Genomic DNA, 26,718 nt, shown 5'->3' with positions numbered 1-26,718 from the left:
AAACAGCCAAACTCCTATATCTGCTTTATGGAGTGATCAAGCTCAGTGCACCAATCACCCATCAAAAGCCTTGTTCCTTGATGCCAATCTTATGCAGGGAGAAAGGGCTTAGACAATTATTTTCCAAACTGCAAATAATCTTTCCATCACAGAGAATACAATGTTAAATCTTTAAACCCCAAGTAATGTGTTACTGAAGCTTAATAAATAAGTCCCTTAAATAAATTAATATAAAGAGATAATTCTGCCACCAGCTTCATTTGTTTTTGGAAGGACAAAGGTTGTATGAACTTAAAAGTCCTAAGATCCTCCACAAACCACCAAGTGAAGTGTCTGTAAAATATTATCTCAAACTCTTAAAAAACAGTCTGTTCTCAACCCAGTGTCCTGGATAGGATCATTAATGATGCTTCCTGGAAATGTGACATTGACAACTTTGTCAAAGTTCATGCTTTTATTTGCAAAATTGGTACATACTATGCAGATGGTCTAACCTGTTGAACTATCAAGGTTTTTCAGATACACAGCTGTAATTCATAGGGAGACTGTTCCCCAGGCAGTTTATTTTTAGCAATCTAAAATGCTGAAGTTAGCACTTTGCTCACCAGGAACCAATCACTAACTAACAGTGTGAATAAATAGCAATTTTCAGGCTGAGAATATAGAGTGTTGAGAAGACATATGTACCAGAAATTGATCTGGAAATGAAACAATTAAATCTAGACAGTTTTTTTTCTTAAGATATCCCATATCAGTCCCATCCCATATCAGTCAGCCAGATCTTTGCTTATAATCCAGCATGGATAAGGTACTTGGCTGGGGCAACCTACTGGAACCTCCTTAATAATTGTGATCTATATGACAATGACCAACCTGGACAAAAATAATTTTATCATTTTCTCAGAAACACTTGATTCTTCTTTTAGGAAGCAAGGGGCAGTGCAGCTCTGTTGCATTAATATGCAGTTCGGTATTTTTTCAGACTGGGTCAGAATTGCTCTTGGGAATTGCCCTTGGACTTTTGGACAATAGTATAAAATTTACAGTTCATTTGGTCCATGCTGTCTCTCCCAGAACATTATTAGGTGTGGTGCTATTTACTTAGTGAGATCCTGGCTTGGTCCTGCTGAATCTAATTTACAGAATGCACAATCACATATCTGGCCTGGTTTAACAAATAAAAAGTAATAGATTGTTTACAACTAAGAAAATAATTTAAATATAAATATTTCAAAGGCTGTCTAACAAGTTGTCAAGGTTACATTTCTGTCCACATGTGTGACATCATATGGGCAGCTCATTAATTGTTCTCAAATAACTTCTTTTGCAGAGAAAAAAAAGAGACTTTAACAACTCGCATTGATATTACATTGCATATGTTACATGTCCCAGCAATCACTGCTATTCACTGATATTTTGTCAAATAGCAGGGGTCCCCAACCTTTTTTTTACCTGTGAGCTACATTCAAATGTAATGAAAAAAAAAGCATGAAACATGTTCCCGGGGGTACCAAAAAGGGCTGTGATAGGCTTTGTTGGCCTTGATGGCAGCCTACAAGGGGCCCTGTATGGCAGTTAGGGTTACCACCTGTCCGGTTTTAGGGAGGACTGTTCAGGTGAAAAATGCCTGTCCGGATTTCCGAATTAAGAAATCTATATAGGTCTTTTAAATTAATGACTCTGCGATCAAACTATCGGTGATCAATCGGCCAGTTTCCCTCTAAGCACCTTTATTATCCCCAGATCAATTCCATATATATTTTTTCAGCACAAGTAAACATTATTTTATTAACATCTTTGTACCTGCCAGACATGATAGAACTCATTATCACTGAATTTAAAACTTGAGCCTTGCTATGCACATCTACTCCACATATGAAAAATGGTATAATCCCAAATGATAAATTATAAATACTCTCTGGGCCAGTCCTTGGACTGTTCATAAAGCAATTAATTCTGTAGATAAAATAGCAAATTACTCTTACTGCAAATACTGTATGTAGTATGGTTGACATGTAACATATGGCCTGGGGCAGCGGGGGGGGGAATATTAAATTCACAATGTTATTAAACACAGTCATTTGTAGATGCTTTCAACAAATGGCATTCAAAATTAGTCAGAGGATTTATTTTTCAAACAATAGTTTCTTTCTCGCAGTTGTTGTCTTAGCTGAGTCATTCATAGACAGACATTTATCACTGTGAACTCAGTGGTAGTTGGCCAATTAATGAAAAAAGGGTCTTTTTTAATCATGAAAAAATACTTTAGCCTCTCAATTTTTTTCTCTACCCATGCTATTGGAAAACCAATGACTGTAGTCTCTACCATGGAAAGTGCCATTTGTAGCCCAGCTCATACTCTCAATGACATACAAATTTCCGTCTTTTTGTCATGGAGTTAAAAAAACAATGAGAATCCAAAGGGGAGTGGTCTTAGTGAAGCTTGTTGCTGCCTGCAAGCTAAGCCATTAATACCTTCACAGAAACTTTAGGCAATGTAGCAAAATCATGTTGTTCCATTAATTTTCAATGAGGCCAAATTACTTAAACGTTTTAATGAACTGGGAAAATAAAGTTGTTACAGACAATTCCCAATTACTTCTATTAAACCTCGGCAGTGTTTATTTGCTGAGTTTTTCTCTGGGCTGGTTTTTAATTCAATAAATATTGACTATTCGAGAATCCAAAGAATATTCTCGAGTATATACGTGATCACATTTTTGTTCACAACACTTTTTTTTCTCGAATCGTTAAAATACGCAAACTTGAATTTGGATAAATCAGCCCCTTAGTATCAGTTTAATCAGTCGTAATTTAATCAGTTACATGACTGCCTTTGAACTCCAATATCATTTTAGCCTCTGTCTTAAATATCTAACTTTCATTTTACCTCTTCTTTTGTCATCTACAGTGGTGCTTCGCCAATGAGGCAAGTTGAGGCTGTCGCCTCAGGCGGCAGCTCCCCACTAGGTACCGGGGCAGCAAAAATGCTGCTCCCGGTACTTTAAGAGCAAATTTCCAGGGGAGGGGGGGGGCAGCAGCAACTGCTGCTGCCTCAGGCGGCGGAGGGGCCAGGATCGCCCCTGGTCATCTAGCATTCATAAGTCAAGCTGCCACACAGATAATACTTATGGAAGTATTCGTCCTGCTTCTGCTAGGAACTGATACCTTGTTTTTGAATTCTACCATGATACTGTCTGTGTTACCAAAGAGATACATAAAGGGTTGGCAGCTTATCCGTACAGCTGTTTCTGCAAGCTTACTCTCTAACAATTGGCCATTGCATGCCAAGCTGGTAACTTCTGTAGGTAAAATAGTCTGAGTATACGATGTATTTATGTGGGACCTTACCTCTGATCATTGATGAGATGGCCATATTATATAATGTATGCAAGAGTTAAGTGTAATTGCATGTGAGGGCTCTGTACTGGTGTTTCTAAAGCTATGCCCCTAATCTTACTGGCCAGACTTGGCTTTAGAATCCTTATTCCATCAATGGAAAATGTGTTCCGAAGACAATATATACCACAACCACACCACAACATGTCTTCGGGATTTTACTTTTTTCCACTCAGAATGCCTTTCAATTCTTCTGCGAACACAGATTTCCTCTAACTGTAGGAAAAATTGTGTTTACTTGAAGATCTCTGACCCCATGGTCCTGTATAATTTAGTGGGCATTTTTCTTTTTCATTCCATGGGACATGTTCCTCAAGTTTTAATGAAGGCACTTATGCATGATATTGCATGTCATCGTCTTACAGTTGATTAGCATTTCAGCATCACTCCAGGGGTTCTTACCATACAGGGTGGCTTCCACATAATTCAGGCTTCTCTTCTGACTTTTCCCTCCAGGGACACTAATTCACTAGCTTCACTTTTGACTCTCAATCACCTGGTCACGTCTCCCTCCTTACAATGGCAGGCAGCCCCCTGCCCCGCTGGAAGTTCCTAACACAGACAGGTAAACTTCCTTACACTTAACTGTGGAAAGTGAGCTCCAATATGCAACCTGGACCACTGGAATGGGTTGCCTGTTCCTTCCAGAACACTATAACTTCCAGGGCCAGACAGCAAAATCCTTTAAAAAGAGAAACCCTGCTCTGTTTAGTAACACCTCCCTTGCAGCTTACATGCCCAACTGAGGAGAAATTAAAGGCAAAACTCACCTTTTTAAACATTCCTTTGGTCATTCTACCACATCCTCTAATAGTAAGTATGACATAAGCAAATAGAGTCAATTGCTCTGAGACTGACACCCCACTCCTAAATAGGTGATCATGGGGGACAACTCCTGCTGGCCTTCAAATGCTATTGTTTGATTCAGATGCTTATTATTTAATAATGGAGTGTAACATATCTCCTAATGGGAAAGTGAGCTTTTGGGTAGTCAGAAGAGTGGTTGGGATGTGAGATTAGGGTCATGGTCAATTCTGTTGAGACGAGTGTTGAGAAGTATTATATGGCAATGTTCTAACAAACAGTAAGGTAGGAGTTTCTTATGTATAATGCGTCTGTAATGGTTTTGCATATAATTCTGAGTTTTGCCAGGCTAGATGAATAGTTTGATAGAAAAAATAGGTGGTAAATTGGTGCATTTTAGAGCAGAATCAAAGATAACCCCTGAGGTTTTTATGTTACTGTGCAGTTATATAAATATTTAAATATAAATATTTGAATGCCTTTCTCTCAGCAGATTACATGTTGCAGTTGGGGATTTTTTATGGATGCATAGATAGAAAACAAAACCCCAAGCATTTCATTGAAGGGATACATGACTCAAATGCATCAAAGAGCCTGTCCACAATTGCCTTGCTATTGATTTACCATAAGTTATTACTGTAAAATCACTAACACTTGGCAACTCAAAGGAAAGTGCTTGTTATTGATGAAGCTTCTACTTTGCTCCTAGCAGTTCTCATATTTTTCAACCCTGTATATGTACTTTAGTGTCCTGATTCCGAATAGAAGCAAAACAAAAAGTCTGCAGGTACCTTTCTGTTGATACCAGTGGGTGGCGCAAAGGGTCACCAACATATTTTTGGGTGAAAAATATATGTCTTGGGTGACCCTCTGCATTTTGCATTCATAGCAAAAGAAGAGTGTTGTGGCCACACCGTGTTACACCTTCACCATGCACGGTTATACCACTGGCCACAGCCCCAGCTATGTCCAATGGTTTCTGTACTGAGATTATTTTAGGATGGTTTAACCACTCCCAATTTAACCCCAATCGTGTGGTTAAAATTAAATTCTGTGCAGAGTTTGGGAAACAGGAGGCTGCCGGTTGCTTTTGCAGGAAAGGGGCACGGTCCAAAATCAGGTGATGTTGACATTGGAAGTGTTTTGTGTGACATCAAAATAACTGCTTGAAACCCTTACAGTCTTCAATGCTTGATCTTTTATTTGCTCTAGTAGGTAGGCTGACTCACAGTGTGATTGGTATATGGAGACCTACTTCATCATGGGCACTGAATTATAAGCACGTGTGAAACTTTATATTTTAAATGTTGATTGAACTATTTCACATTAAATCACGTTTTGTGTGGTGATTCCAACTATTTTTTGCATACTATACTATATTTTATTATTTTTTGCACTTCCTTGTAGCACACGTATTGCTTGTTTTTGTGCATTGGAGCCTAAACAGAGGGGAGAGTATTCACTGATCTTGGATACAGAGGGCCTCGTTATGTGCTGAACTTACTGTATATTGACTTTGGTATTCAATGTACATGTATATTCTTCCTGTCAATTATATCCAAATCAAACACACTTTAGGTTCCAGAGGACAACATTTTCTAAGAATTAGAGGTCCTGCAAAAACATATTTTAGTTTGAGAATTAATTGTTAAATTGCTCTGATCTTTGAAATTCACTGCAGTAAATGGCGGCAGCTATTGCGGGTTATGTATACTCAGACAACGAAATGTAGGTCTTATGTGCTTATTAGTTATGGCGCAAGTGGGTCAAGTACAATGGTTAGTTTGATTGTGCTGGTTTAGAAGAGACCATTTAGGAAGCAGGATTTGTTCACTGTTCTCATTAAAATATTTTAGCACTATAAAATGTATTTATATCCTGGCATAGTGTATCACTATCAGATGTGTGGGCCACATCACATGCTGGTATTGCTCTTCCTTTGTTGCTTAGATGCTTAAAATACCCACGTGTTTTTGTTTCACTCTCATAACAGTCTGAATACATTTCTAAAAGTCAAATTGTACTGGCCAGTTTTAGAGTGATCTGAGCAAGTCATTGGCAGGCCAGAGCAGGAATATTTTTAGCCTGTATTTCATGGAAAATTAATCAATAATCAGTTTTTTTTATCAGATTTATAACCAAATAGCCTTTTAAAGTAACTTGCCAGAGTGGACCATAACCTGTTGAACTTACAGTAGTTTTTCCCAATAAAAGAGTTTGTGCATAGCTTTCCTGCTGACTTTGTTTTGCCGAATTAATATATTTTTGGAACTAAAGTGGCCTGATTATGCAGCTCCAACACTTCACTGAGCACTGAAAGCTATAATTCTCTTTCGACACAACTTGCATTTTTCTGTTTAATGAAGAGTCGGGTATGTATTTCTGGGCTGTACTAGCTCTAGCTATTTCCATTAAACAAACTGCCAACGCCAGGGCAAATAGAACCGTGTGACCAGTTTTTGCATATACAAATTAGGGTTTGGATTCAGTTTGGTATTTGGACTATTCTTTCACAGTGGATTTGTTGTACCCCTAACAGAGATACAGGCCCGGACTGACAATCTGTCAGTACGGGAAAATGCCCGTGGGGCCGCTCTAATTTTTGCGAAGTGGGCCGCTCCTGTAGTGATCGTGTGGAGCAGTAAAACAGACCTTTATTGTAGCCCCGCTGTCTCCTGTACTTTTTCTAACAATCGGCTCTCAGCCGGCAGGCTGCAAACAGCAGACACGATCAGTGGATTGCAGAGTGCGCAAGACATTACACCGTCTGCTGTTTGCAGCCTGCCGGCTGAGAGCCGATTGTGAGAAAAAGTACAGGAGACAGCGGGGCTACAATAAAGGTCTGTTTTACTGCTCCACAGGGGGGGGTGGGGGAAGGGGACTTGCTTGGCCAGTAAATCAGGAGTGTCACCTTGTCTGTGCGCAACTTGATTTGAACCGCACAAGGTAAAAATACTCAGCCTTCAGCCCATGCAAATCCCAGAGCTGCCTCCTCCTGCTGCTGGAGCTTTCAAATGCCTCATTATGTGCTAGCCCACAGACAGGCAGGGCTGTAGCCCACAGAAGGAGGAACAATTAACAGTCACGGCCACTAAGCTAGCAGCAGCAGCAGCAGTCTACAACTGCAGCAAGGGGAAGCTATTCCTGAAACACAGGGGGAAGTGATAGATTTACAGTGTGACAGCGGTGGAGTTTATGGGGCAAGCGCAGTGAAGTGATATGGGTGTCAGACAGGGAGGACTGGACCATCAGTGAAACACCTGTTCCCTCTCACTAATGTCACCTGTGTGGGGAGGGGGTCAGTTTATGTGGCTACAGCTTCTGGCTTATCCCCCATTAGCTCATAAACAGCTGTATATATAGATTGTATATATTGTGCCCCCCCCCTGCCAGTAACCTTCCACTCACCTTCACCCTGCCTAAATTAGTGTACTCACCCCACCACCATCACAGAAAAAGGCCTAAAACCAACAAAACATCAAATAGGTGAGAAGGGGAGGGAGCGCGTTATTAGAGGCATGGCCAACACACACCTGAGAAATAGATGGTATAGAAATAAACCCCAAGGACTATGATGATACTGGAGAGCAGGAGACATGACTGGCCACTGCATTTCAAGTGAACAATATGACTGCTGTCTATTTATGATGGATAACTATAGTAACGGTGGGATAATAGTCTGCGGGAAGGGACTGTGGCTGTGGGATAGCAGGTATAGTAGGGAGAGATGGTGTCTATAGTAACGGTGGGATAATAGTCTGCGGGAAGGGACTGTGGCTGTGGGATAGCAGGTATAGTAGGGAGAGATGGTGTCTATAGTAACAGTGGATAATAGTCTCTGGGAAGGGAGTGTGACTGTGGGATAGCAGGTATAGTAGGGAGAGATGGTGCCTATAGTAACAGTGGATAATAGTCTCTGGGAAGGGAGTGTGACTGTGGGATAGCAGGTATAGTAGGGCGAGATGGTGCCTATAGTAACAGTGGAGATAATAGTCTCTGGGAAGGGAGTGTGACTGTGGGATAGCAGGTATAGTAGGGCGAGATGGTGTCTATAGTAGCAGTGGGATATTAGTCTCTGGGAAGGGACATGTGGGCTGCTTTAATTTTTTTGCCCGGGCTGCTTTTTACCTCCAGTCCGGCCCTGCAGAGATACATGAGGGTGCAGCATATGCCAATGAGCTTTCACATGACATTAAAATCGATGTCAAATAGTCAGCACTCCCTGCTAATTTCCCCATTAATTATGTAGGGTGATCATAATTACTGATATATTTTGTGTATGTAGAAGGATAGTGGCAAAGGATGATGTGTCTGCCTGGTTCCTGACTTTGTTGGCTAATCTCTCACTGAATGGACATATGTTCAAGATAGAAGTGCATGAAACATTGTTTTATATGTTGTACAATCTGTCTTGCAGGCTTCATCAGTTGTATGATAATATTATGTCACAAGATTTTTCTCCACAGCACTCATTTGCATAGTTAAATCAGATTGAAAAAAGACCATCAAGTTCAACCTTTCCAAATGAAAACCCAGCATCCATACACACACCCCTCCATACCAATTTCATGGTGGGTGAGAAAAAAAAAATAAACATTTGCGTCTTTTGAAATCAACAGGTGTAAAATTTCTTCAGATTATCAGGTTAATTACAGCACAATTGTTTAGAGAAATGTCTGTAATTGCAGTATATCATGAGCTGACCTACAGTATGGAAAAGTTCACTCAATTCTTTGGCCTCATACACATAGGTGTTGGATTTCCAACTGCAGCTGTCAAAAAATCAACATTAAAATGCAGCTACAATAACTTTAAGCAATATGATTGGATCCAGTTTTAAATGAAAAGATATTTTCTAAAGAGGACTGGGAACTAGCTGGTCAGAGGTGAATTAATCAGCATGTAGTTACATGAGACTTCATGTACAGGGGTGGGTATTTGATTCCTTTTGTGACTGGATGGATAAGATAAAAAATATGCATAATACTCACTGGCTGCACAAAGTCAGATTGGAATCGATCTAAATACCAAAGGGCATGAGGCCTTAATAACTATAGTCACAGTCACATCAGTCAGTTTGCCTTTGTAATATATGTTAACTTTTTAAGGATGCCTCGTGAGCACTTTAAAATCAGCCAGATGCATTAATAATCAAATGTTGAAAGGCTAATTAGCATTTAATTTAGGTGAATACTATATAACAACGTTTTAATGCACACACCTATATGTGGTTGATCTTTACAAGCTAACAAAATATTGTTCTATGTCCTTTGAAAAGCTTACTTTACCATTCTTCAAGGAAGGCCTCCAGTGTTTTCAAGGCATGGAAAGCTAATAACTCTGGACATATCTGCTTTTTTGGCTGGGTCACCTAATGAGCAGATCTTTCTCCTATATGCCTTCCTTATGGTGAGCAAGATTAGGCTGAGCATCATATAATAGGCACAAGGGCCAAACTGTTGGATCACAACAGCGGCAAAGACAGGTGGTCAGATGAGGACTTCATAAACAAGCTGATGCGGCCCTCACTCTGATGGGAATTTTAAACCTGCTCAATCAGTATCGCACAGATTTTCATTGGCGTATAGGTTAGACATGGTCACTTAGCTATTGTGTGGTTGAGTATGGTCAAGCAGATGTCAAGTTGGCACACTACAGTACTTAAAGCCACAAGCTTATGTGTGCTATCTGCCTAATTTCTGTGCATACATACAGACAACACCAGTGTTGGACTGGGATGCCAGGGGCCCACTAGAAAACCACTTTCCTACTATTATTTCTCCTCTCCTCACTCAATCTCTTTATTCCCCTAGTCTTTTTTATTTACTTAGTCTATTATTCCATTATTAAGCATTTTTTCCCATAAAGTAATGACCATAAAATTGGCCACATAGTTTGAAGCAAAAGAGCCCACTGACACCTGGGCCCACCGGGAGTTTTCCTGGTAGCCCGGTGGGCCAGTCCGACACTGGCCAACACAGCTCAGATGCACAAACATTTAATAGCGTTAGAGTTACATTGTTTGGTCACACATTGTGTCAAATCTCTCACACTGTGTTGACAAATGCTTAGCCCGTGGTGTGATGGACACAATTTGATGAGTTTTGTTTTCTTCCTGCAGCTTGGGTTGGATCGCTAGCCATGGGAATGATCTTTTTCTGCTCTCCGATTGTGAGCATCTTCACCGACAGACTCGGCTGCAGGAAGACATCATCTGGAGGGGCTGCCCTTGCATTCATCGGATTGTTATCAAGCTCCTTCACAAAGTATGAATTTTTCATTCCAGGTAGAGGGTGACTTTAAAGAATACTTTAGTTGCAACTAGTGATACAGTATTAGTCAGAAGTCATATTATTCATTTTTACAATAAAGTATTTTAAGCTTGGAAAAAAGTACAGTTATGGAAGGCTCCGTATCTTTATTCACAACGCTTGTAACTGGTCAAGTTAAACAATGGGTAACGCTATGAGTGCGCAGTTCAGCTTGGTCCCACGCAGCATTAACTCTTAGCCTGAAGTTTCCTAATCAGGAGTCTGCTGTTCTTACCGTCATACTACCAGTATGACTGAGGGGCTGCCTCTTTCTCCTCCAGATATGTTTTCCTGCAATGAACATTATTATTCACGCACTTACACATAAACACAGCAAGGAAACAAACATGGCAAGCAACAAAAAGAAAAACACTAATTATCAATTTGCCATTACAAGCAATTTCATTATTTGACTGTATCCATTCGACTGGTGTGTGAAGAAAGTAGATGTAAGCAGGTGGCAGAGATACAGGGGACGTTCTTACAAATCAACTATGTTCTATATTCCTATACCACATACTGTATGCTGAGTATTAGGAAGAGATGGGTAAATATAACCCTGGGATCCTCTGAGAACATCTACAGTAAACTGATCTTGCACCGAGACACAAATGTACTACTGAGTCATCATAGCACATATATTTGGTATATACTCATGTTACCTTGTAAATGAGCCCTATATCCAAAAATGCATATTGTGTTGAGGCAACATTACTGCATAATATTATCAACTGAGTTTTCCCCCCGAGCCGATTCCTGGGTACCTATGTATTGTGGACTGACCATAAACGTATACTTTTATTCTTACAGGGGGGTTATATAAACTCTTTGAGTTTTAGGTTGGAAATGTGAGTAAATGAAGCTGTGATATTCCATCTAGTAGTATTACAATGCAGTAAAATTAAAGCAACCATGGTAACAATGTACATCGTGCCAATTGACTTGTAGTACTTGCAGCACTGCGTTGTGGATAAAAACATAACAGTTTTGCATTGAATACATTTGCATCATACTTGCTTCATAAAAGACTTTCCCTATTGAGTGCTCACATTAGTACATTTTCTGTACTAAAGCAGGAAAACCTACAATGTTTGCTGTACTGGCATTGATTGTAAATATATAATTTGCCTTACAGACACTTATCAGGCCGTAAATGATTAAAGGTACAGTAACACCAAAAATGAAAGCTTTTTAAAGTCAGGAAAATTTAATAAGTGGTAAAACTGATGTGTTGGTTTCAAAAAGACTTATAGTTTATATAAAAAAGCTGCCGTGTAGCCATGGGGGCAGCCATTCAAGCTGGAAAAAATTAGAAAAGGCACAGGATGCACAGCCTAAAATAAAACAGATAAGCTCTGTAGTCTTACAATGGGATTTTACAGAATTTATCTCTTATCTATTGTGTATCCTTTACTTGAATGACGGCCCTCATGGGTACTCAGCAGCTTGTTTATATAAACTATAGAAGTCCTTCTGAAGCAAACATACCAGTTCTACCAGTGCAACGCAACATTACATTATTATTTTTAAACATTTCCATTTTTATGTGTTACCGTTCCTTTAATCACTTACCTCCTGATAAGTGTTCTTTAAAGGTAAATTATACCCATCAAATAATGTAGGTCTATAAAAATAGATTGCATAAAACAGCTCATTTTAAACCCTGCTTCATGTAAATAAACCATTTTCATAATATACGTTTTAGTAGTATGTGCCATTGGGTAATCATAAATAGAAAATTGCCGTTTTAAAAAATAAGGGCATTGTATGTTTCACACAACCATACCAAACAAACTATACATGTTAGGTCACATGAGCCAATTAACAAACAGAGTTGTGTCTTTTGCTTCCATACATCTTCCTGTTACAGTTAGATTTGTAGTAATTCTGGTCAGGTGATCTCTAAGGCAGCACAGAGACCAAAATGAAATGGTGATTCAAAGCAAGAGATGTAAAAGGGCAATATTTACTTAAACATATATTCCAGTTTGATAAGATTCTTTAATATGCCACTTAATTTGATATAAACTATCTGTTGCTCAAGTATTCAATTTGGGGGTATAGTTTTCCTTTAAGGTCTGGAAATAAGTATACCGCCACCATAGGCAGAAACTTCTAGTTAAACAAAATTGCTGGTAGTGAAAGTTCCAGTTACAAAACGTGCTGAAACTGATTTATAACTATATATAACTATATATTGTTTATAGAGTTGTATGTCTCAACTTAAACTAATAACAAGCATAGCAAGTTACTGGTTCAGAACATAAAATAGGCTCCAATAATATCTTTGCACCTCTGATTGTCTTCCAAAATATTTATAAAGAAAAACCCACTTACCTTGTTCACTCTCTCTGCAAATAGCCCTAAATGTATAATCATGCCTGACACCATTCTTTTTCCGTTATTGGATTCTTCTTGATAAAAGGCATATGAATTCCAGATGAACCATAGCCTGGCTGTAACACTTTTATTACTTTTCCCTTTAAGTAGAGCAGCCTCAGCCTGTTAGCATTAGGCAAGCCATCAAAGCAACAGGAATACTAGTTAATGAGGCACAACATTACAGTAATTATTTATCAGTTCAGAGAGTGTTCTTGGGTACAGTACACTGTGTCTCAGCTATATTCACGCAATTCTGCTACAGAAATAGAGGTAAACCTGGGAGTTGTCCTTATCCTCCGAATTGTTAGCTCCTAGAAAACAGGTCTTTTACTACTTGCTATGGTCTCTCTGGGCACTTTTTGATGGAACACAAGTTTTGCTCATCATAAACCCACATGTAAAAAGTAGTTAAAGTAGATTCTGAGTAATATTAAATAAGGTAAAGCAATGTGTTTAGGGTGAAGGCACATGGAGATTTGATTGTCTTGGTCTTCTCTAGCTATGGTGATTAAATATCCTTAAAAAATATTTTAAAAGAAAGAATCATTGCAAGAGAAAATACTATGATTAGTTGCATGTAGGCTGGCCATATACATATGTAAGACAAAAATTATGACTTCCCTGCCAATTTCTAATCAGAAATTCAGCCTAGAAGATTAGAATGTCTTTATATTTGTGATTGGTGGTAATTTTTAAAGCACAATAAACTCACTTCTTTCTACCTTTTGCTAGGTCCCTTGGAGTTCGTTATTTCACTTATGGAATCCTTTTTGGCTGTGGTTGCTCCTTTGCTTTCCAGCCCTCCTTGGTCATTCTCGGTCACTACTTCAAGAAACGCCTTGGTCTAGTAAATGGCATTGTGGCTGGTGGCAGCTGTGTGTTCACTATGTGCCTTCCATTTTTACTGAAGATGATGGGAAGAGCCATTGGCCTTGCGCACACCTTCCAGGTGCTTAGCGTGTTCATGTTTATCCAGATTTTCCTTTCCCTCACATTCAAGCCACGTCTTCCTCCTCCAATCGATTTCAGCAAAGAGAAGGAAAAGGTGGCCGGGAAGAGCAAGGTCCAGCAGTGTCTGGCACACACACGTAAATACTTTAATATGCAAGTGTTTCGGAAGAAAACCTACACAATATGGGCGTTTGGCATAGCCACTACAGTTCTTGGTTATTTTGTTCCCTATGTCCATCTGGTAAGCCTTTTATTGACAATTTATTAATACAATATTTAGAACAAGACTTTCCAAGGCATAGGCATACATATATACATATGGTTGACTGTATAGTTTTTGATCATAATGTACAATTTAAATATGTGAGATCTACTCCGTCATTATGTGAACCTTATTCAGTAAATATTAATGGAATTTCCACTGCACATTTTCTGTAACCGATAACAAAATTTTGTTCCATTTTTCAACACCCGAGTGTTTCAATTGTGTAATCCTTGTTAAAATTGCTTTGTTCTGGTGATTAGGGGTTTCATTGTCAAAGTACATTTTTATTGCATGTGCCCCCTATTGTTAACAGATGGGTGACTTGATATTCATCTCTTGAATTTCATTCTTCACAGTTATCCATAAATGATGATTAGATCCTAATGCAGTAAATCATTTCTTATACCTCTTCTGTATAGGCAAGCATGTGGGCATGTTTCTTTGGAATGGTCTTTTTTATTTTGCCTATAATCAGGATATTTTAAAATATATGTCATGTGCTTTATATGTGCCCTTATAAAAACCTAACTTGGGCAGTTATGTTTTATAAGAATATAAGAATATAAGAATTGACATTTACTAAAATTCCACCCACGAAAAATATTCCCATTCACTTTATTTCTCAGTATCCACATCAGCAAGGGAAGCTTGCAGATCTAGATATGTTAATTAGTGGTTCTTTGTGACTTTGTGTCTTGCCTTAGAAGTGAACTGGACAGAAGAAGATTTCTCTTTAGTATTAAGTGATCAAGCACCAAGTATATTTACACACATCCCTAATGGTCTGTTTTTGTTTTAAGTGGCCATATAAGCAGATCTTTCTCTAATATGCCCATCTTGAATTGGGAAGGTATCTCCCATAAAACCCATCTCAATCAAATAATTCAGAATTTTAAAAATGATTTTCCTTTTCTCTGTAAAGATAAAACAGTTGATTCTGCTTGATCCCAACTGAGTTATAATGAATCTTTATTGTGGAAAAACAATCTTATTTGTTTTGTTTAATGTTTAAATTATTTTGTAGTAGGCTTAAAGTATGGAGATCCAAATTACTGAAAGATCCCTTATCTAGATAAACCCAGGTCCTGAGCATTCTGGATAGGTGCCATGCCATGAATCAATATTGGTGGCATGATGTCTACATGATGTCCCCAGGCCCCAAACATTCTGGATAACAGGCACCATGCCTGTAAATCCATAGATTTTGTTGTTACATTTACACCATGTCAATCTACAAATATAGGATTTATTATTCTGGATGTTTGGGACCTGGAATCTTCCAGATAATGGATCATCATACCTTAAGACTACTAATATTCATTTAGACATTTCATAACCCAATAGGATTGTTTTGCAACCAATATTGATTTATTCAGCTTAGTTACCAGGCACTGTACAAGGTTTTGTTTAATTATCACTGTAAATAAGGAAATCATTTTTAATAATGGTTTTCCCGTAAGTCAGAGATTCTGGATAATTGGTTTCTGGAAATCCTCCAAAAATGTTTTTTGGAAAATTAAATGGAAATTCTCTTCTCCAGTTAAGAAACATGCTTTCACATCATAATTAACCTGAAAAAACTTTGAGGGAATGTAATAAATATATCACCCACCATACAGCAAACAGTCAACATAGGGGCTTATGTTTTAAAGGAACATGTCATTGGTTGGTATGGATCACTTGACCTTGAGCTAATTCTGCACCTGGTTTTTTTTCTAACTTTTGTTTGTGATGGTGTGTCTGACTATGTGCTCTTATCCTTTTAGATCAAGTTTGTAGAGCAGAGATTTCAAGAGAACACAAAGGAATGGGTCTTGCTAGTTTGTATAGGAGCCACATCTGGAATTGGGCGCCTTGCTTCTGGAAGGATTGGAGACTGTATCCCTGGTCTAAAGAAGATTTACTTACAGGTATAAAGTCTGACAACTTCTTTCAGTCCCATTGCCTCTTAATTCATTGTGTATAAATCATTTTCAGGTTTAATAAGACCTGGAGTGTTTTAATTAATGTTATTTATAAAAAGCCTATTATGAATATATTTATACAACACGGTACTTGTAGAGCCACAATCTTTTCGTCAGTTTGCAGGAATTAAGGAATTGGGTTTACTTGATGTTATAAAAGTACATGTCACTGGACCAGTATCATTTTCCCCAGAATCTCTATATAATGTATGGTCACAGACTTGCTTACTGATTAAATTTTTTTTAAAAGAAAAACAGCCATCGACTTTGCAACTTGATATTTGGAGACGTCTTAGGATTTACCCCCCTCCCCTTTACTTTTGAAACCAATGGAACCAACCTCAGAGACAGAGTTATGATTTTATTTTATTTTTTCTCCTTTTTTGTTAACCCAAGCATATTGCGAATATTTTATGTGATGCAGCATTGTAATTTATAGGATAACATTAATTTCTTTATCCAGGGTTATAACATATAGAATGTCCCTGCAGGATTTTGGAAATGAAGTGCTGTGTTTAGCAGGTTTCTTGGCCAGCAAAGGCTTGAGGTTTTATAAGATGCTGTATAGGCTAAAGGACATTTTATCCTGCTGACGTGTAATGGGTCCTGAGTCCAGACCATATATAACAAGGCTGTTAAATCATGACATGTGGGTACAGACAGGAGAATGGTTTATTGGTTTTCGATTCCCCTGAAATAACTAGGTGTTCATTAAAAGTATATTTTTTTGTGTTCTGAAATGAAGACGTAAGACAATAAATCAACTCGGTATAAGTCTACACCTTTTCCTTTGCCTAAAGGGCTTAGATACCTCTGTACAAGGATGGGATGTGTGAATAAGCTATTTACGGCACAGAGCTCACATTCACAGGCTCAAGGCATTGACATTTTGCTTCACCTTGGCCTCTCACCAAAAAAGTTGATTTGATTATTATTGCTGTTATGAAGCATAGTGATTTAAAAGTTAGAATACGTGATATTTAATTTATTCTTGCTTTATATTTAGAATGTGAATACTGTCTATATGTGTATATCTACCATATATTTCTTAGTTGTATTAAATGTATTCTATTTGGTAAATGTTCTTTTAAAGTAGCCTTCAAAACAGTAATGTGCTATCTAACTTGTTCCATGCAGTAGAGTGTACTGTAGGTTTAGGGCCTAGATTTAAAATAATGATCAGTCTTTCTAACTAGCAATTGCTTAAGTTGGGGGCCATAAAAAGTCCTTAGAGAAACCCATTGAGTTAAATTGGAATTCAAATTTGCAGCAGATGTCTTTATATACAGTACTTTTAATACTTCCTCAGCCTAGCAGCTCCCGAGATTTACTGCAAAATGTGGCCAATATCTGCACCAGTAAGGGGACCATTGAGTTTGTTCATGGAAAACTGGGTCATGACCTTACAGCCCTATAGCTGTGATTCAACCACAAAGAACATTATCCTCATCCAACAAATGTCTGGCAAATTATATAGGCAATGGCATTTTGCTCCAGGAACCAAACCTAGATTGTAGCTTGTGAGGCTAGCAACTCATGCTTGTAAATAAATAGTACAGGTATGGGACATTTTATCCAGAATGCTCATGACCTGGATCTTCATACCTTAAGTCTACTAGAAAATCTTGTAAACATTAAATAAACGCAATAGGCTGGTTTTGCTTCCAATAATGGTTTATCATATCTTAGTTTGGATCAAGTACAAGATATTGTTTTATTATAACAGTGAAAATGAAAATCATTTTTAAAATTAAAAGAATTTGGATAAAATGGAGTCTATGGGAGACAGTCTTTTTGTAATTCAAAGCTTTCTGGATAAGGGGTTTCCGGATAACGGATCCTTTATTAGTTGTACCTACCTCAATGTCATGAAGTGCTCCCACCCCAATGAACATGGCTGGAACCTTAATTCTTCCTCAGATTAATTATCATACATACACACAGATGCTAATTATGACAATAAATATATCAAGTTTTCTATTGAAGTGACATATTTATCCTTGGTCTCAAAAACCGTATTTTAATGTCCTTACATGCTCTTGCTATTGCTATCATTTTCTTTATTTGCAAGTGAGTCAACTTAATAGACAACAATTGCTCTACAGTACTGTGTGTATTGAATGTAACAAATGAATTCACAGCTTGCCTTTATCACTCCAGCAGAAAGGAGAGAGCATGATGTTCATATGAAAAAAGGGTTTATTTCTGACACATCTCCTGGTAATATTTGCAGTTGTTTTCCTGTGGGACGGATGGGAGAAACATCTGCATTCAAGTACAGAGCCATCAAGATTAGTGTTTAATCTAACACTTTTCACTCCTCATAATTTCAGCAAATAACACCCTGTTCTGCCAGGGCGGTCTGGAAACCAATGTTTTGTTTGGCCACCACGGATTGTTAGTTGCAAACACCGCTGTATGGCATTTCAAAAACGATATGCTAGCCTGCGTGGATGTGTGTATATGTACAGAATATATAAGCACTCATAAACCTGTACACACTCACACAGGTATAGGATCCGATATATGAAAACCTGTTATCCAGAATGCTCTGAATTACGGGTAGACCATTTCTCATAGAGTCCATTATAATCAAATAACTCACATTTTTAATACTGATTTCCTTTTTCTGTAATAATAAAACAGTACCTTGTACTTGACCCCAACTAGGATATCATTAATCCTAATGCTGTCAGGTACTGTTTAGTCTTAGGTATGGTGCTTTCAAATTATTGAAAGACCCCTTATCAGGAAACCCCAATACATTCTGGATAACAGGTCCCATACCTGTATATATACATCCAATTATTGCCAAATTCTCTGAAAAAAATAAACAGTATTGATGCTTACATTAGAAGCCATTAGATAAGCCAACCTTCCTTTTTAAGGCAACAAAATATATAACTAGATGTCACTAGACAGTCAGCATGTCCATATGTATTCATGGAAAACTGCAAATTATATGATGAAGTTTGGAATATATCTGAAGTCAATGAGGGTGCTTTTCTGCTATGTAACCTATGATTACCACACATTTAAGTGGCATTTAGCAGGGTATGGGTACTGGGGATATAAGGGGCAATTTCTCCAGGTCTAGTAGTCAACAATAGCAACTGATCAGCTTTTTGCTTTCAATCAGCCACCTAATAAATACTACAAGCTTATTGATTGCTGTTACTTACTATATTATTAGACTTTGAGCTGTAAATAGACCACATACTTTTAGGGTAAGGACTCCTTCTATTGAAAAGAATCCTATTTCTGGCTTTTTCAGCAGATTGTTAATAGTAGAAATTTATTAGAGCAACACAAACAGCAGTTAAACATGATAAGATTATAATTCACAGTTGATAAAATAGCACTTCTCACCACTTACACTCAAATTGATGTCTCCAGGGGTACCCCAGAGTTGGAAAGCATCACTGCTAGAGAAAGTCACACACATAAGCTAATGTCCTCCGCTACAAATTTAATCTTACAATACTGCCCTCTCTCTTGCCAAGCAAACATATTTTATTAATTATTATTGCAGTTTTAAATCCAAAATGTTTTTTGCTAACTTCTGCCTGATTCTCTTTCTTCTCTGACAGCTAAATATCTGTCCGTATTTGTTTAAGAGAAGCTAGATGCCATTAGACTTGATATGCCAGCATACACAGCAGCTTGCTTATATAAACTATAGTTGTTTTTCTGAAGCAAACACCAGTGAGGGCACCACTATATTATATTGAATTTCCTTTAAAACACATTAATTTGTTGGTGTTACAGTTCTTTTAAGTAAAATGTCCTTCTACAGTCCATTGTAAAATCCACTGAGCCATTCTACTGAAGGTCTCTCAGCTGGTCTACCATGTCATATTTTTTAGATTTGCCTGTATCACATTGCTTCATTGTTTATGATATGTGCTGTTATTGTGTGTTTCAGGTGGCCTCCTTCTTGCTGCTTGGAATATTGAGCATGATGTTACCTCTGTGCAGAGTGTTTGAGAGTGTCATTGTGGTATGCTTATTCCTGGGACTGTGTGATGGCTTTCTAATCAGTATGATGAGCCCTATTGCCTTTGAGTTAGTGGGACCCATGCAGGCCTCCCAAGCCATTGGTTACGTCCTTGGACTCATGTCTATCCCGATGACTGCTGGACCACCTATTGCAGGTTAGTTTGAAATGGGATGCACGGCAATGTCTCACATATTCACATAGAAGCCTTTTTAAAACACAAAAAATACTTTTGAAAGTTCTTTAGCTCATATTTAAAGAAAGCACAAATAATCAAGCCCTCATTTCGCACCACATGATTTCAGATAGAATCTTATATACAAGGGCAATATAATGTTTTGGTGTGATTGGATTTGAGAATAATAATGCTTTTTCTATAACTTTAGGCCTCTTACGTGATTACTATGGGAGCTATGACCTTGCATTCTATCTGGCTGGCATCCCACCGCTGATTGGAGCTCTGGTCCTTTTGTCTGTACCACTGCTCCATGAGAGAGACCTGAAGAAGAAACGACAGATGGAGGAAGAGAAAGAGAAAACACAGGACAGTGTGGTGAATGGAGAGCTTCTGCCTGGGAGCCCAGTAACAGATGAATGTGTGTAGCCCAGTTTATATCCACAACCCACAAGGCATCGCGCATATGTAAGCCACCTCTGGGCTACAAAGAACTATTGGAGTACAGTGCTATATCTCATTCCATATTTCACATCCTTGATCTGGTTGGCACTGGAATATAGAGGGACTCTGGTTGAAAGGCAGTTCAATGGGGTGCCAAACGTCTAAAATGTAAAAGTAACCGTTATGAATGTATGTACAAACACATCTTCACTACAGTAGATATGTGTACCCATGCATACTAACATAGACACATACACATACATAAGGACATCCGCCGCTACAAAAAGCGTTGAGAGTGTTTGTGCAGCACTACTTTGTCTTTGTCAGATCTTAGTGCTTGTGACTCTCTGCTCTCTTTGTGCATATATGTACATAGAGTACAGATATGAGTTTGTATGTATCAGCACCTGTTTGAGTGTATCTCAGACATAAGTAAACCAGAACTGGAAAAGGTATTTGCAGCACAAAACATGATGTACTGATGTTGTTATTGAAGCCTCTGCTCTTCTCTTGTTATGCATATATGTATTCTTATTGGCTGTATAGTTACTGTGCTTACTATTGAGCCAGTATGCTCTGCAGCAATCTCGTATAAGGAACTGCCGATGGCTAATACATAGGCACACAAACAGCGGATGTCTGCTTAAATGTGTTTGTACATGGCTGAATTTAAAACTGGGTGCCCTGGGAAAATAGGTAAATGGCTATGGCACAATGGGTGTTTTAATTTGTGTTAAAAGTATCAACACTTAAAATAGAGATAATCACTATAAATTCATAGCTAGGAATAGCTCAATAAGTTTCTCTTTACCCACAATTGTCAACCAAAAGAAAACTGCATTCCTGTACATGGATACAGTGTCGGATTGGACAGGGGACCACCAAAAAACCTTAAGCTGGCCATAGATAATATCATACTAAACAAATTTTCGTTCGTCGACTAATATCGGCAGAAGACTTGGATATCAGTCGGCTCGTGGAAATTTTTGATCGGGTGCCTTTGAAGGCACCCAAACATCGGCTATTGTTAGTGCTGAATCGTCAGATACAGGTAGAATTCTATTGTTTCTACCCGTTATTCTATTATTCTATTATTCCATCTATTTAGCTTCTTTGTTCTCATAGAAATAGGGAATGGGTATGAAATAGACCAAATGTTAGCAGCATGAGGGCCCACTGACACCTGGGCCAGTCTGACACTGCATGGATTTCCAGCAGTAGGTAAAAATTGATAGCAGACATAATCGATGCAATTAAAATGCCTTGTGTGTCATAGACCTTAGACTTAGATAGCTTTTTCTTATAGAGTAAGTGCAATGTCATCTTATCAGCTATCACCAGACCTGTAGATATTAAGTGCTGTTTTGCAATGAATAAATATTTGATTTCCAAAGAAAAAGTAGGATTATATGTATATAAGTGGAGGTTATTGAAGCTCTCTATATGTACAGTGACTTTATAAAAAAAATGTTGCCACTTCCACTTTTCCACATCCTACAGTTATTGTATTTAAATCAGTTATTTCTGTTCCAGGTTAGGTGGTACAGTATTGTGGCTTCATTAGCAGCCCCTTATCCGCAGTGGCCATTCTGCTTGACTTTAAGTTGCAACATTTCATTTATACAAGTCTGCAATGTGAACCAGGCCTTACTGACACACAGAGCGTCTTAAATTTTTTGCAAAAAGCAGCCTTCATTTTATGTAAAGAGTTCACACATTTCTTAGTACAGTGATTAGTGCATTATGACTTTTTTATATATATATATATATATATATATATATATATATATATATATATATATATATATATATATATATATATATATATATATACACACAATATATATTCCTTACAGGATATTCTTGAAGTGGCTTCTTTGGACTCTATTACAACCTGTAGTGGTCACATTATTTTTCGATTATTACAGTGAACCTTTTTGCACCTCATGGGACTTCAGTGAAAAAAACTGAGGATCTTTTTAATAGTGAATTTATGAACTAGAGTTAATTTTTAGATATTGAGAAACACATTGTATGTTCAACCTACATCCCTTTTAGCTGCTTACATACTACAACTCCCATCAACCTTCCACTGTTAGGGAAATTTGAACTTTTGGACATTCAGTACATAAGCTGTACTGTTCGTCTAGACCTGAATATCGGTTGGGATCATCCAGCATATACATTACATACAATAAATTATTTAGTGTATGGCCAACTCTAGAGGACTGAAAGGTGAACACCACTAAATTAATTCATGTAATATTCAATACTGTCAAATATGCAGACTACCTTCATAATTAGCACTTATGTTTATTCTAATAATTAAAAGACTATACTGTTCTGATGCCAGTCTCACAAACAAGCTTTAAAATGTAAAATTAAAATATATATATATATATTTCTTGTGACATATATTTGAAACCATCACTGCTATCTTATGTCAAGGTGTCAAGCTTACCAGTATAATCCAGTCGTAGAAGGAGCTGGAGCTGTAGATATTGAACCCACAAGCGCCTCACACAACCGCTACCCACCTGGAGTGGAACAGGGAGCAGGGTTGTGGAGAGTAGCCAATGAGACGATCAAGTGAAGTACAAAAGGATTAGGCAAAGTCGTGGTCAGGAGGTCCGAGGTCAGAAGGCAGGCAGCGAGATTCGTAAACGATGAGACAGGCCGAAGAGTCGAGACAGGCAGAAGAAATCGTAGTCCAGGTACAGGCAAGGGTCGGTAACAAGAATTCAAGAGTATAAGACGCTAGGGTTTCAGTTAAACAACCTAATAACCAGGCAATGCATCTTAGTCTGGATCTGGTTTAAATATTGTTACTTTGGCGCCAAACTGGCGTCTTTGCGCTGGCGTTGCGTAACTGACGCCAGCACGTCCGTCTTAGGCGTTTCCGCCCGCGTCCTTGCGCCAGCGACCGCCGCCTGCGCCGGACAGGACGCATGCGTAATTTCTCACATTGCCCCCCATCAAGGAGCGGCCTCAGGACGCGACAACCAGAAGGCTTACCAGGATAAGTTCCATGGAATTTTTCCAGCAACTCCGGAGCGTGGATGTTAGAAGCTGGTTCCCAAGAATTCTCTTCCGGACCATAACCCTTCCATCTCACCAGGTACTGGAGACGTTTGCCTCTTAATCTGGAATCTAGGATCTCCTCAACCTCAAATTCTTCTTGACCATCGACCACAACAGGAAGCGGAGGAGGAGCCGTACGCCCAGGAAAACGAAACGTTGAGGCCGGTTTCAGAAGTGCAGCATGAAACACTGGATGAATGTGCCAGGATGCTGGAAGTTTAAGCTGGAAAGCCACAGGATTGACTTGACGAATAATAGGAAAGGGACCCAGGAAACGTTGACCCAACTTCCTACTGGGACAAGAAAGCTTAAGGTTAACAGTTGACAACCATACACAGTCACCCACCTTGAACTCTGGGTCACCTCTCCGTCTCCGATCAGCATAAATTTTGAAATTTTGTTGAGCCTTCTTCACGTTTTCTTGAAGTTTTTGAAAATTATTGGACAGAAAAGTTAATCGGTCCTTGACAGCAGGAACTAAAATGTCAGCAACAATGGTAGAGGGAAAAGTTACTGGATGAAGACCATAGTTTGCGAAGAAAGGGGACTGATTGATTGAAGAATGGTGGGAATTATTATAAGCAAACTCTGCAAGAGGAAGAAGATTCACCCAATCGTCTTGGAGGTACGAAGAATAACATCTCAGATATTGCTCGAGAGTCTGCTTAGTTCGCTCGGTCTGGCCATTGGACTGAGGATGAAAAGCAGAAGAAAGGGACACCGAAATCTTGAGTGCTCCACACAACGATTTCCAAAACTGTAATGTGAATTGCGGTCCCCGATCCGACACCACCTCATCTGGAAGACCATGAAGTCTTACTACTTCCTTAATGAAGGTATCGGCCATCTCAGAGGCAGAAGGAAGTCTTGGTAACGACTTAAAATGAGCCATCTTGGTTAAACGGTCCACAAAAACAACAATGGTGGAACAATCACAGGACAATGGTAAATCAGAAATAAAGTCCAAAGAAACTGAACCCCATGGACGAGAAGGCACTGGCAGTGGTTGAAGAAGACCAATAGGCTTAGAATGAGAGTCCTTGGATCTGGTGCAAACTTCACATGATGAAACAAACTTAAAACAGTCTTTAGCCATCCCAGGCCACCAAAATAATCTCTTAGCCGAGATAATGGTCTTCTTGATACCTGGATGACCCGCCAATTCGGAATCATGAATATTCTTAAGGACCTCTAAACGCATTTGTTCTGGAACAAAAATTTTACCTTGATGAAGAAGAAAACCCTCCTTGGGAACTAATGATGGTTCCGAGATGTTTATGGATGCGTCTTTAATTCCATCTATAAGAGTAGACTGTAGCAGGAGGAAATTGTTAGAGTTTAAAATCGTCTCAGGAGCCAGAGGAACCTCGTCTTCAGGAGAGAACATTCGAGATAAAGCATCCGCTTTAACGTTCTTTGACCCAGGACGGTATGTGAGATGAAAATTAAATCTCATGAAAAATAAAGCCCACCTTGCTTGTCTAGGTCTCAACCTCTTGGCCGAACGTAGATACTCCAGATTCCTATGATCCGTAAAGATGAGAATTGGATGTTTAGACCCTTCAAGGAGATACCTCCACTCTTCAAGAGCTAGCTTGATAGCAAGTAATTCACGGTCAGCTACATCATAATTACATTCGCTCTTGGCCAACTTACGAGAAAAAAAAGCAACAGGATGAAGATCCTCTTGAATCCCAGTTCTCTGCGACAACACAGCACCCACCGCAAGTTCTGAAGCGTCAACCTCCAAAATGAAAGGAAGGGAGACGTCTGGATGGTGAAGAATTGGGCCTGAAGTGAAGAGAGTCTTCAATTTCTCAAAAGCCCCCTGAGCCTGTGTGGACCAAAAAAACTTTTGATTATTGCGAGTCAACTCAGTAATTGGAAGGATGACTTGAGAAAAATTCTTTATAAATTTTCTGTAAAAATTTGCAAAACCAATAAAACGTTGAACAGCTTTTTTGGAAGACGGAATTGGCCAGTTAAGAATTGCAGAAATTTTCCTGGAGTCCATCTGGATACCCTGAGGAGAAATGAAGAAACCCAAAAAGTCCACAGATGATTGTTCAAACACACATTTCTTGATCTTAGCATACAGCTGATGAGTGCGCAAATGTGCCAGGACCCTCTTTAAATGTAATCTGTGTTCTTCCAAAGAATTAGAAAAAACAAGAATATCATCTAAATATATGATGACGAAATTTTGTTTTTTCACTAAAACCCTGTGAGTGCCGCAATCCTTTTTCACTATATATATATATATATATATATATATATATATATATATATATATATATATATATATAGTTATGTATATAGTTTTAGATGCATAAGCTGACGCGCCCCGTCAAGGCAGTGTCCAAGCAGGTATAGTCTGTCTCCCCCCAAATGTAACACTTTATTTTTTTCACTTAGGATAGGACTGACGCATGGACACTGCCTTGACGGGGCAAGTCAGCTTATGCATCCTTTGTACAAACTTTGTAACTAAAAGTGTCTTTTTTAAGAAAGTTACAGTTCAGTTGTGCAAGCATATTTTTTCTGGGGGTTATATATTGAGAGCGCTGGGGCTACCTTGTTTAGTATGTAAATTAAGCCTTGCCCACGTGCACCCAATAAGAAAGGTGACGAGTGGCATTTCAGCTTGTTTGTTTAAAAATTTTTTTATATATACCGTGCACCCCTCCTTTTGCTGAAGCTGTTTGTCTTGGAGTGCGGATACTCATTTGAAAGTATATATATATATACATATATATATAGTTAGTATAAGTTAAGGTACCAAAAACCAGTATTATGAATCTTGTGTTTGTAACAATGTGATTTTTCCAATTTGGCCAGGTAGGCACTGGCGTATATGTATATCACCCATAGTGCATTTAGACTTCTCATCTTTTGTCAGGGTATCACTGGAGGGCACATTGGCAGAGAAGGGACACTGTGTGGTT

At 38.5% G+C, this 26,718-nt stretch overlaps 1 protein-coding gene across 1 annotated transcript in view; it reads left to right on the top strand.

Moving 5' to 3' along the window:
• Positions 1-21,156, top strand: part of slc16a2.S (solute carrier family 16, member 2 (thyroid hormone transporter) S homeolog) — a 126,273-nt gene extending 105,117 nt beyond the window's left edge. The window contains exons 2-6 of the mRNA XM_018232946.2: positions 10,325-10,469; positions 13,629-14,088; positions 15,879-16,022; positions 20,002-20,230; positions 20,460-21,156. Coding sequence (XP_018088435.1) covers positions 10,325-10,469; positions 13,629-14,088; positions 15,879-16,022; positions 20,002-20,230; positions 20,460-20,677 — 1,196 coding nt within the window. The 3' untranslated portion in view covers positions 20,678-21,156. The remainder of the gene's footprint in view (positions 1-10,324; positions 10,470-13,628; positions 14,089-15,878; positions 16,023-20,001; positions 20,231-20,459) is intronic.
• Positions 21,157-26,718: the final 5,562 nt, after the last annotated feature.

Source organism: Xenopus laevis, chromosome 8S (genome assembly GCF_017654675.1).
Source record: "Xenopus laevis strain J_2021 chromosome 8S, Xenopus_laevis_v10.1, whole genome shotgun sequence".
NCBI classification, from domain to species: Eukaryota; Metazoa; Chordata; class Amphibia; order Anura; family Pipidae; genus Xenopus; species Xenopus laevis.
Note: the sequence above shows the minus strand (reverse complement) of the source record. Positions and strands in the feature narration are given on the sequence as shown.